Source organism: Dermacentor variabilis, chromosome 1 (genome assembly GCF_050947875.1).
Source record: "Dermacentor variabilis isolate Ectoservices chromosome 1, ASM5094787v1, whole genome shotgun sequence".
NCBI lineage: Eukaryota > Metazoa > Arthropoda > Arachnida > Ixodida > Ixodidae > Dermacentor > Dermacentor variabilis.
Window position 1 is genome coordinate 256,570,859 of NC_134568.1, and position 13,454 is coordinate 256,584,312.

General features: G+C 44.2%; 1 protein-coding gene across 4 annotated transcripts in view; it reads left to right on the forward strand.

Moving 5' to 3' along the window:
- Nucleotides 1–13,454, forward strand: part of Su(dx) (WW domain containing E3 ubiquitin protein ligase suppressor of deltex) — an 80,955-nt gene that overhangs the window by 12,176 nt on the left and 55,325 nt on the right. For all 4 annotated transcript variants that reach the window (XM_075673495.1, XM_075673498.1, XM_075673497.1 and 1 more), the window contains exons 5-6: nt 2,936–3,060; nt 3,408–3,560. In XM_075673495.1, the coding sequence (XP_075529610.1) occupies nt 2,936–3,060; nt 3,408–3,560 (278 nt within the window). The remainder of the gene's footprint in view (nt 1–2,935; nt 3,061–3,407; nt 3,561–13,454) is intronic.

The following is a 13,454-nucleotide window of genomic DNA, read 5'->3' on the forward strand; positions in this document are numbered from 1 at the left end:
CAATTGCTTGTTCACCAGCCTGCTTTTTTCCCACTTTTGCATTGAAGTCGCCCATTACTACAGTATACTGAGTTTGCACTTTTCTCATCGCTAATTCAACATCTTCATAAAACTGATCTACTTCCTCATTATTGTGACTGGATGTTGGAGCTTAGGCTTGTACTACCTATAATCTATACCTCTTACTAAGTTTGATTACGACTACAGCTACCCTCTCATTAATGCTGTAGAATTCGTCACTGTGGTTCGCTATATCCTTATGAATTAGGTATCTTACCCCGTATTGCTTCTTATCTGGGAGACCTCTATAGCAGAGGACATGTCTGTTATCTAACAATGTATAAGCCTCGCCAGTCCTTCTAATCCTAACTAAGGCCGATGATGTCACAAACAATGTGTTCTAGTTCCTGGAAGAGTCCTGCTAAGCTAGCCTCACTCTACAGAGTTCGGCAATTAAAGGTTGACAGGGTCAGTTTCCATTGGCGGCCTGTCCGGGCTCATAGATTCTTAGCACCCTCTGCTGCGTTACAGGTCTGACTGCCGCCTTGGTCAGGTGCTCAGCAGCTCCTGGTGACTGAGGGCCATTGGGTAATTGAGTGATACATTAGGGAGGGAGTGGCCGAATACTGCACGAGAGAGGCCAATTCCTGTTCTGGTGAGGGAGTGTCTTGTTGAAGCTTAGTGGGCTTTCCTAATTTGGTTGTACCTGGATTAGTATAGCCCCACTCGCTCTCGGCATCTTTTGCCGGTGAAAGGCATCACTCCAACCCTGCAGATGTGTATGCACTGGAGGAGATGAATTTCAAACTCGCCATCGAAAAAAAAAAAAAAAGAACACCTTATAGAGGGATTCGAACTTCTAACTATGGCAACAGAGCATTCAACATAGCTCAGTCAGATAATCCCATAGGCGGCGAGGCTACCTTATCACCAATAAGTACAGCCTAGAGGGCCCTACATGCCTAAAAACTTTGTTGATTTATCCACGATAGAAGTGTTTTCCTGATCGCGATGGGTAACTCAATTTAGAACGATTTCTAAACTGTTCTGGCCTCATAGTTCCGGAATCGCACGTGCGTGGACGGCCGTGAACTCGGCTAGGCAAACCCTACAGGTGTACCGATGGCCATTCACGGTCGCGAATACATGCTGGTGATCTACAGGAGTACAAATGTAAACCCGCGAAAACGAATATAAGTGCAAATGTAGAAGAACTAACTGGACGCAAACTACAACTTTTTTTAAAATGAAAATCTGTATATGAGCTTTGCAATGGTTGACGTTACATTATTTATTTCTTATTGTTTGCACGCTACTGCTAATATTCTCATCTCCTTTTCTATTCCTTTAGTGCTGCTATATATATATATATATATATATATATACATTTTTTTTTTTTTTTCGTTCTTGGGAGACGGGGGCGGGGGTGCTCTCATTATAAAGTCAGTGTTAGGCATGTCGGTATAGTCAGTTTAAGTCCATTTAGTGTATCTGAAATGCCTAAAAACATGCTTGAATTATCTGCGGTATACGGGTTTCAATGATCGCGGCAGGTGGCACAGCATAGTATTTCGGTGTCTCCCGTATGCAAGCACCCATGAACACGGCTAGATACGCTATATATTTCTGGCGGAATTAAAAAGCACTTAAAAGTAGTGTGGAAAAAATAAGCAAATTAGAAAATGAGAAAACTTGCAGCGCTTACCACGAATTTGCTAGTCGCGCCTGGAGGGAGGTACTGCACGTCAGACAGTTCATGGTCTTGGCTGTCTGTCTCATGCATCGGAGAAGGCTTCCAGTACGAGACATACGAAGTTTTGCTTACAAACACAAGCTGTCGGCCAAAACGCCACTTTGCTTGTTCAGTGGTAAATAGATACAGATCTTCAGTGCCTTCTGTGTAATGATTTAGTCATATTTGGTGACATAAATAGTAAGAGACTTAATGTTATATCAAATCACATGACACATACCCATGTCTTTTCTTTCATATGCGGTGCACTATTTCTTGGTCACAAATGCGAGCAGTGAGCGATGTCTCTCTAGCCTTTGTAGCATCACCTTGTGAACAGAATGATATAGCTAGGAACATAGACAGATGGGCACTTTTGACTGGCAATACCTGGTAGCCGCTTCTTTCTTGCAGTATATGGAAGTGGTAGCAAAGCACATTTGTCTATTGTTTGTATGAGCATTCATACTTTCAACATTTTCTTGATTTGCATTAAGTTTACTTATTGCTTCTCTATGGGGATATGCATGACTTCTATGTGGGGGAACTTCATTTTTTCATTCTAGGCACCGTTCTCGGTCTATGAGGGGCAGGGTTCTCAGTTTCTAAGCATATATGCTGCATTGTTCGATTAAGAAATCTTTTCCTAGCGACAGTAATTGTAGAGCCATATCAAACCTAGGACAAAATATGGCCCGCTACTAAATTGCTGCTTCTCAGCACTGCATTTTTTCTACTATTTGCATAGCACCATCGTATACATATTTACTTATTTTCTGTACTCAAGGCATGATTTTACAGCTATCACAGCAATTTACTGGACCCTGAAATTGTGAACAGCCAATACATAACCTGCCATTGACTAGAAGCAAACCAATGCTTATGGCATAGTCGGGAGTAGTAATTAGTTGAGCGCCTTTTTTTTACAGGGAAGGAAAAAGCTGCAACCCAAAACCAACATGGCATGGTGCAGTAATTTCCTTGGCAAGGCGTTAGAATGTGAAATGTTAAAAGTATACATTAGTTAAAGTAGTAGTGTTATTCTGCAGATAAAATGTTCATGCACTGGAGTAATGTGTTTCCATCAGGGCTCGAACGTGGTACCCCTGCAGAGCAACTTTTTTTTTTTTTTCACATCAAGATTCTTTCAGTTGTTCACTTGTGAACTGCGTATCTTCACATGTACTTTGACTTTGTTTGCAGGTTGGTGACGCCATATTCGAAGCTTCATTTTCGTGTCTTCAACCACAACTCCCTAATAAAAGATGCACTCCTTGGTGAAGGCTGTCTTGAACTCTACCATGTATTGGAAAAAGCTGATGGAAAATGCAAGTTAACTGATTATATTGTTTATCCTTCTCTGTGTCATAGTGATTTTGATGGGTTTTTACAGTAAGTTTTTAAAAAGCATTGTAGTGTCATTATAAAGAAACACAAAAGACAAAATTTTGTCACAGACTGTCAGTGGGAGCAAATTCTTCGTTTTAAAAATTATGATGCTGCTCCTCTCTATTGGCACTGTTTTTGTTGCTTATGGAATCCTTGCTCTTTTAAAAAGTTGTACATCTGTTGTTTCAGTATGCTAAACTATCAATTCGGCTTAACTGAATGCTGCCTTTTTAGTGCTAAAAATTGACACCCATGTTCTTTTTTTCTTCCTCCTTTTTCTTTTCAGTGGACAAGGTGCCACAACCACTAGAATTGAACTGTGGCAGCAAACCTGGCCGTAGTTACAGCTACTTGCTGACCATTCTGGATGGGATGAATGTTGACATGAGCTGGTATCCACCAAAGGAAGGCATGGCCACCGCACACCCTAGAAGAGAAGGTAATTTTTCAAACATGAATCACTGTGTGCCAATGCTAAGCGTCCCCGCAGGGGCGTCTGCGTCAGCAGGCATTTGATGTGTTGCGACACCACATACCCTAGCACACGAGGGTTGGACCCTCCCGCGTGTAGCCGTGCGCGGCTTAGCCGTGTCTGGGGATATAGGGATCCTGGGGGTTGAGCCGAGGCCGGGTGTTCGACCTTTAAGGCCCCCCGGTGGAGGCAACACACCTCTTTGGCCTCTGCTTCACATAGACGGCACCTCCAGACTGGCCCACCTGGAGGAAATCGGCAGTCGCCTTTTCCTGTCCTCCTCTCCAATCTTCGTCTTTCTCTCCCACTTTTCCATCTTTCGTGTCTTCTCCTCGCTTCTCACTTCCTAGTTGTCCAGCGGCTACGGTTAACCGTTTGTAGCTAGCCTGCCTTGGTTATGCTATATTTGGTTATAGCCGCGATGTATGGCTGGCGTTGGCAGGGTTTCTCTTGCAGGAACTTCTGTCACGTCCACCTGTTGGGCTCCATGGTGGGTGGTTGGCATGTCGGCCGAAATCCCAACTATACTTATGAAAAATGCTTTTCCTAAACTATCTGATCGCCCTCAGAAACGAGGGTGCACCGAAGATGTTTTTGAGTTTTTCGGACAAGTCCACAACTCCCCTCAATTCCACGTAATTCACTCAGGAAAACCAGGCAAACTATTGAGAACCATTTCACCTTTCCTTGTTTCCAAGTCTTTGACTGAAGTTTTTGGTACAGGATATAAGGTGTCGAGAATGTCAAGCGGTGATCTCCTTTTGGAGCTCCAAGATCAGAAGCAGTATGAGAAACTGCTGAAACTTGTGTCATTTGGGGAGACCCAAGTAACAGTAACCCCGCACCGTACTATGACCACCACACGTGGTGTTGTCTCGGACGATGACTTGCAAGAGCTCACTGAAGCTGAACTCTTGGAGGGCTTCAGTGAACAGAATGTCACAAATGTTAAACGAATTAAGATGAGACGAGATGGTAAAGAGATCAAGACAAAGCACCTGATACTCACCTTCGGCTCAAGTGTCCTTCCCGAGTCCATCGAGGCCGGTTATATCAAACTTCGTGTTAGGCCATACATGCCCAATCCTCTTAGATACCTTAAGCGCCAAAGGTTCGGCCACAGTTCACTGAACTGTCGAGGCCGGCTGACATGTGCCAAGTGCAGTAACAATGAACATTCCTCTGAAACATGCCGGAATACTCCACATTGTGTCAACTGTGATGGCGAGCACGCCGCGTACTCGTGGTCGTGCCCGTCATGGAAAAAAGAAAAGGAAATTGTGATGATCAAAGTAAAAGAAAATATATCATTCAAGTAGGCGCTTAGGCGGGTGTTGTACCTGCCTAAGAGCACCTTTGCCGAAGTGGCGTGTCAGGGGGCAGTGCCACAACAGTCTCCGGCGGCTGTCCGACCCACACACAGTGAGGCGGCAGTGACGCCATCTGCCCCCCCAGCGGCTGCAGCTAGCGCTGCTACACCAACCCAGCAGAAGGGACCATCGACGCCGAAGATGGGCGCAGCCAAGGCTGCCTCAACTTCCCCGGCCCCTTCCACCGCTGGCAACAGCCGGCGCAGCTCAATCCCACAGGGAGCCCCATCGACCTCTGGGCTGGTGGGCGCAGGGGTCTTGCCTTCCGAGGCGGGACTCTCTCGGAAAACTTCTCACTCGCAACAGTGCGTGTCCGGCGCCTCACAAGAGGCAATGGACGCTATAACTATCCTCGCAGCGCACCAAGCGCCTAAGGAGCAGCGAGGCTCCCTCGAACGCTCCAGAAAAGGCAAAACCCCGGTTACAGTGCCTCGAAAGAGCTCTGTAATCTAATCTCTGTAATCTCTGTAATTACTACTTCTGTTTCTGTACACACAGCACCTATTTACTTTCAATATGGATACACAAATTATTCAATGGAACGTCAGAGGTCTTCTTAGAAACCTTGATGGTGTGCAAGAACTTATCCACAAACACAATCCAAAAGTTCTGTGTTTGCAGGAAACACACTTAAAATCGAAACACACAAACTTCCTCCGACAGTATGTTACGTTTTGCAGAGATCACGATGATGCTGTCGCATCGTCGGGTGGTGTTGCCAATGTCACTCATAAAAGTATAGTGTGTCAACCTTTACAGCTACAAACGCCCCTTGAAGCAGTGGCGGTTCGAGTTGTCCTCCTAAACAAACTCATCACCATTTGCTCGCTTTACATACCCCCGCAGTACCAACTAAACAAACATGAATTGGTCCTTGATAGACCAATTGCCAGAATCTTATGTTGTTCTTGGCAATTTCAATGCACACAGCAGCCTGTGGGGAGACTCTCATATCGATGTGCGAGGTCGTCTCATTGAACAATTCCTTTTTTCGTCCGGTGCGTGTCTGCTGAATAAGAAGGAACCCACATATTACTGTCTTGCAAACAGAACCTTTTCTTCAATTGTTCTTAGCCTAGTTTCCCCGTCTATACTGTCTTAGCAACAATCCTTACGGAAGCGACCACTTCCCCATACTGCTAAGAACACCTAAAGAAAACGAATATCCACCATAGGCTCCTAAGTGGAAGATTGATACAGCCGACTGGGAGAAATCCCGAACTCTCACTAGTATTTCATGGGATGACATGTCCTCGCTAGGAATGGATGCTGCTGTGGAGTATTTTACAGCCTTCATCATAGATGCCGCATCTAAATGTATATCAGAAATAAATGGCTTGGCATGCAAACAGCGTCTGCCTTGATGGAACGACGAATGTAGGATCGCTCGTAAAAAACGGAACAAAGCGTGGGGGTTGCTACGCGCTTCTTCCACTGCGGAGAATCTTATTAACTTTAAGAAAGTAAAGTCCCAAAGCAGGAGAACGCGCCAACAGGCCAGACGAGAGAGTTGGCAGAAGTTTTTATCGAGTATTAACTCGTTTACAGGTGAGGCCAAAGTCTGGAACTGGGTAAATAGGATTAGAGGGCGACAAACATATTTACTCCCTCTGGTAAATACACAGGGCGATACACTACAAGGTCAGGCAGACTCACTTGGGGAGCACTTTGAGCGTGTGTCGAGCTCAATCCACTATTCCCAATCCTTTCTTAATAAACATAAAGAAATAGAAGAATGTAAGCCAATCATACGAAAATCCAGGCAGAATGAACCGTATAACCGGCCTTTTAGTATTGCCGAGTTGAGAGCTGCCTTGAACACATGCAAAAGCACTGCACTGGGACCTGACGGAGTCATGTATGACATGATCAGAAACCTACATACTGACACACAAATTACGCTACTTGCACTATACAGCAATATTTGGGCTGTGGGATACTTCCCATCCACATGAAAAGACGCGATTCTGGTTCCTGTTCTGAAGCAGGGAAAAGACCCTTCCTTGGCAGCAAGTTATCATCTGATAGCTCTTACAAATTGTCTGTGTAAGGTTTTTGAAAAAATTATTAACCGCAGACTCGTACATTTTCTTGAACTCAACAATATGCTCGATCCCTATCAGTGCGGCTTCAGACAAGGGCGGTCGACAACCGATCATCTTGTGCGCATTGAAGGATATATCCGCGATGCATTTGTACACAAACAGTATTTCCTCTCGATATTCCTCGATTTGGAGAAGGCATATGACACAATGTGGCAATACAGGATCTTGCGAGACTTCTCGGGAATGGGCATCTGTGGACATATGTTGAATATAATTGAAAGCTATTTGTCAAATTGTATCTTCCGTGTTAAAATTGGCAACATATTATTGCGGCCTTTTATACAAGAAACTGGTGTACCCCAGGGAGGCGTACTCAGTTGCACGCTCTTTATCGTTAAGATGAACACACGTCGTGCTTCTCTACCACCGGCCATTTTTTATTGTGTCTATGTGGATGATATACAAATAGGTTACAAATCTTGCAACCTTACAGTGTGCGAAAGACAGGTACAGCAGGGCTTAAACAAGGTGTCCAAGTGGGCAGACCAAAATGGATTTAAAATCAACCCTCGAAAAAGCTCTTGTGTTCTCTTTACAAGAAAGAGAGGCCTGGTCCCTGATCCTTGTGTAGAACTGGGTGCAGGCAAGTACCCAAGGGGGAAGCCTGGGACACCCCCCCCCCCCCCCCCCCGAAATTAAGACGCATGCATCCCCCCCCTCCCCCCACTCCCCGCCCACGCCACCATTTCTCACGCACTTTCCGAAAGCGCCGCCAAAATCAATGTTGAGACTTGAGAGCTATTCGGCAGTCAACATTTTGCTGCCTTTCTCACTCCTTTTGGATGGCGGTAGTTATCGGCGTCTCCTGGGATGTGATGGCCAGCTTCCTCATCAATTCGGTGCCCGCGCGATTAACTCGACATGCATTCAGTTGTTACCGTCTATTCAATGGTCACGCCCATCGTTGTTGCTTCGTAAGTTCTACCTTCTTCATTTAGACTAATCCAGGGACCAGGAAAGGGATTCAGCTCGTGGTCAACTGGTCTGTATGCACGTGGAACGAGTTGCGGCCAGAGAAAATGCCAATTGCGTTAAACTTTTCTTTTTGTTTCATCATTTCCTTGAGTGACTGCTCGCCGCGACGCTGACAGATCCTCGGAACCATATACCCGTGATATGGGTTAGATAAGGTGGAAAATAAAATAATGCGAGATAGCATCCATCATCAATCCCTGCAATAACCTTGAAACTCATAGGCAATATGACTGTCACCTGTTAACTCGTCTCGCTTTTCCCTAATTGTACAGCTCTTTTCGTGCAAAATTGCCAACTGGAAACAAGAGTCGCAAGGATTTGAAAAATTAAGCAATCTACTAAGGGAGAGAGCCAAGGCAACAGCCAAACCGGAAGGAAAAGTGAAAATTAACAAATTTAACCGTTGTTTATGAAAATATTCATGGATCAACATCTTTTTATTTGAAAATGAAGTAGAGAAAAGGCCGCCGGAAGTGGAGGACAATTACGTGTGTTCTGAATGACACTTCTACAGTTATCATTCGAGCCGTTTAACGTTGCCACTTCTCTGCTGTACTTATGTAGATGTTTTTCTAACCTTCCGTGGTAGGCGCAGTACGTGTAGAGTCGCAGCTTCCTGCGCCATATATACGTGACACTCGCCGTGGTTGCTCAGTGGCTATGGTGTTAGGCTGCTGAGCACGAGATCGCGGGATCGAACCCCGGCTACTGCGGCCGCATTTCGATGGGGGCAAAATGCGAAAACACCCGTGGTACTTAGATTTAGGTACACGTTAAAGAACCTCAGGCAGTCAAAATTTACGGAGTCCTCCACTACAGCGTGCCTCATAATCAGAAAGTGGTTTTGGCATATAAAACCCCATAATTTAATTTTTTTTCTACCATATTCGGTTGTACGCGACTGGCGGCGACGCATCGTTACGTAGAGAGAGAGACTTTAATTGAAAGAAGGCAGAGAGGTCGGCCTGAGCTAAGGCGCTCTAGCCTGCTACTCGTTATGTAACTTCCCAAATAACAATAAGAGTTGGTTGTGGCACTTAACTTGTTAGAGCAGTAAACGAGGGATCCAAAAGAGCTGTGATTGTTCTGCAAATATATATTTCTGTATATTTCTTCCAGAGATAATTCAAAAAACGCTACTATAGTCGGATACAATTTAAGAATAAGCTTTAGCTCGGGCCCAACTCCGAGACGGCCTATTCAAATACACGTAAAACGCAAAAACGTTTTTCTGAGATAACCCCTGGACCGATTTTACTGAAATTTGTTGCATTTGAGAGAGACAGTTAAATTCTAGTGACTGTTTCAAGCGGAATTTCGATTTAGTGCCTGAATTTTGTTAAAAAGATTTTCAAATATTCGACAGTTTGAAAAATATAGAAGCATGAAGTTTACAAATCCATAGCTCTGCGTCAAGAACAGATGTCGCGGTTCTGTAAATGGCATCGATTAGACCATTCAAAGCGGACAAATTCGATACATCATTTTACATCTTATATGAATTTGTTACATTGTTTACAAGGGTTCTGCAAAAGGTGTATTTACATATTACTAAATTTTTTTATATTCATATGTAACATATCACTTTTGTCCGCTTTATATGTACTATTAGATTCAATTCACAGAATTGTTATCATTTTTTGTTGCCAAAAGACAGAGTTGTAAACTTGATAGTTCTCGTTTTCTGAAAAGTTTCTATTTTTGATAATTTTCAATAAAAAATTGATGATATAAAGCAAAAATTCGAAATAAACAGTCACTAGAGTTTGTTTTCCTTTTAAATGCAACAAACCTCGTCAAATTTGGTGCAGTTGTTGCTGAGAAAAATGAATTCTCCTTTTATATGTATTTAGATAGAAGCACCTGAGCTGAAGCTTCCTCTTAAGTCTGCAAGGAAGCCCCGTTCATGCCCTCATAACCGCCAGCCACTGTTCCTCCGCGAGGCTGCAAATAATTCTTACTTCAAACATCTTCTGTTACCCGAACAACGCGGTAACTACAAAAATAAAGTTATTAGTGCGTAACTTTATACCTCTTCCCTCCATAGTGGAATGGCGAATGCGTAATTCATTAGTGAACTGAAATAACATGCTTGCTTGGCTACAACTATTTGTTGTGAAGTTTCACTTCAGTTGGCAGTGAAGTTTCACGAGTAAAACGGGTTCAGCAGTGAAATGAGCTGCACAGCAGACTTTTGAAGAGTGAAATGCTCAGACTCGATAAATTTGTTCCATGTCTCTTGCACACCTCATTGTTTCTGCCGATGAAAAGGCTTTTGATGAACAGCAGACGATCCGGAGGTATCAAGTACGACGCCATTTTGAAAAGGCCGCATCACCATTTTTTTTGCTTCTGTCATTGGCTGGCAGAGTAACACAACTCCGCGTGGTCCCTGTGCCTTTGCTTCGAACTACTGTTCTTAAAGTTTAAAGTTCTATTCTACTAAAGTAATCTTTATTTTACACTTTCGCTTCTTTACTTGTTCTTGGCAGTGTTCTCCCTGCGCTTCTTTCCTGCGCGAGTCCATTTGGCGTGGTTCTTTGTTTGCCAAGTAAAGGAGAGGTGTATCGCACAAGCGTACCTGTAAAATACACCTCATTTCATTTCTCTTTTGTGGGTTTACGCGTTTTTATGGCGAATGGTGGGCGTTATTCACATTTGTACTAGTAAAGGTACCCCCCCCCCCTCATTTGCATAGAAAAGTTTACCTTGGGTTGCCCCCCCCCCCCCCAGAAAAAAAATTCTGGGTACGTGCCTGACTGGGTGGGCAACAAATTCCCTTCAACAAAGAGCACAAATTTCTAGGTGTTATTCTTGACTCCAGGCTCACTTTCATTTCACACATAAAATGTCTTAAAACAAAATGTCTAAAAACTATGAATTTACTTAAAATCCTATCCCACAAAACATGTGGTAGGGACAGGAAGTGTTTACTGAATCTTTACAGGAGCCTAGTCCGATCACGGTTAGATTATGGTGCCGTAGTCTATCACTCTGCCGCACCGAGCGCGCTTAAGATGTTAGACCCCGTTCATCATCTGGGTATCTGTCTGGCCACTGGCGCATTTAGAACAAGCCCTGTCAAAAGTCTATGTGTAGAGTCAGATGAGTGGTCACTCCATCTTCAGAGAACATACATCAGCTTCACCTATTTTCTCAAAGTGCGCTCTAATAGAGAACATCCGTGTTTCACAACCGTTAACGATTTGACGTGTGAAACACTTTTTCATAATAGACCCTCTATGAGACTTCCTTTGTCACTGCGTGCAAGAGAGCGTAGCGAAGAAGTGGATGTCCCAATTCTCGAACATCTCTTAATGCCTCCAGCTAAGCTACTACCGCCCTGGGAATGGCACGTGATAGACTGTGATGTATCCTTTGTAGAGGTCACAAAACATGCTCCTGACCTCAAAATTGCTATGCATTTCCGTGAACTTCAATCGAAGTACTGCTGTGCCAAATTCTATACAGACGCAACAAAATCACATTCTGGTGTATCTTATGCTGCTGTTGGTCCCTCTTTTTCTAAATTTGGTGTATTGAACCCCCTTAAAGGGACACTAAAGTTTAATATTAAGTCAACGTGGACTGTTTTAATACCATCCCAGAAACCTCGAAACGCTTGTTTCGTGCGAAGAAGAGACTTATTTTAAGAGAAAATGTGTTCTGAAGCGTCCGCGTACCTCTATCGCAGTTCAAATCACCCGCCTTGCGATCGAGGATTATTGACGTCATGGTCTCATAGTGATGTTGCGCCGTCTGTGAGTAAAATGGCTCCCGCAGACGGCGCTACGGCTTTTCTGCACAAAACGCAAACGCGCGGCCAGAAACAGAGTCAAGACAGAGCCGACAGCAGCGCGAAAGCGGAACTATGGTGACTAGCGGAAAGGAAAGCGCACGACGATAAGCTGGTTCTTTATTTTATGACTCCAACTTCGACGCTCATTGCAATGGATGACCCTGACAACGACACATTAGCTCGCGATGCTGGGCTCGAGTTCAGTGATTTAAGCTCTGGTGAACGTGACCTGCTGTTAAGGGCTCGCGCTGCCGGCGTCGTTGCATACTACTACGATGACGGCGTGCTTTGAAAGGCCCTTCACGCGACTTCAGTAAGTCGGCGTTGAACTCGTAATCCTCTGGGCGAAAGTGCAGCGAGCACACTACGTGATTTTTCGGCTCTTTGCCAGCGCGCTGTGGCAGAGGTACGGCACTTAACCACTTCGAACGGAGAAGTTCACTCGTTGGCACACAGTGATAAGTAACGTTGGATTCGCCGTTGCAACTGCCCTTGGCCAAGTTCCGCGGACCATTCGCGCATCCCTCGACATCACATGGACGTGGCATTCTCGCTGCTTGTTCCAAATGCAAGTTTCGCGAGCCAGCAAGACCACCGCAGCACGACGCGATAAAGAAACAACTGAAACTATAAAGCGCGTGCAGGGCAAACTCGAGCGCGCAGAGTTGAGCGAAAACGAAACCTTTCAAAACGTTATTTTTGTCTTAGAATCGAATAGAAGTAGACAGGTAGTATTTTCTTCCGTCTTAAAATCTAATTAAATGATCTTTTTAATACGAGTAGTTGAGTACTAGTGACAGAAATTATGATGAGGAGTGCTTTCGTCATCGGGCTAGTACCGGAATGTCGCTGGGGGGTCTCAAATTGTGTTATTTACCTCGATTTCTCGGTTACTAAAGCTCTGTTTGCGATTATATTGACGCCTTAGACGTTCTAGAGCATTGATTTATCACTTTAACTTGACTTTCTGTTAACCTTTAGTGTCCCTTTAACGAGTATCTTCACTGCAGAAGCCTATGCTGTACTGTCTGCAGTAAAACATATAAAGAAATTAAAACTTGACAGAGCAATAATATTCACAGACTCATTAAGTCTTGTAAAAGCGCTGAATTCTTTACAAAAGTTTACAAATCCTGTTTTAATTGAACTTTACTCACTTTTATGCAGTATTTATTTATCATATAGACATGTTGTAATATGCCGGGTACCTGGCCATAGAGGCATCGATGGTAATGTACTAGCTGACAAAATGGCCACATCACTCACACCACTAACCACTTTTCCTACGGCTGCTGTCCCTGTTACAGATGTGAAGCCTTTCTTAAGAAAGAAATTGCGACAGCATTGGCAACGCATGTGAAATGCAGAAACAAATAATAAACTGCACGTTATAAAGCCACAGTTAGGTTTTTGGCCCTCCCCAACAAAATCTCGGCGACCAGATGTCCTATTCTGTCGCCTCAGAATAGGACACACATTTGGGACCCATCATTTTCTACTTACTGGAAGTGAACCTCCAACCTGTGGTAGATGCAGGGAGAGGCTGACCGTCCTCCACGTCCTCCTGGAGTGTCGGGAAGCCGAAACGGAGAGAAAGAAACATGTTCCGCTT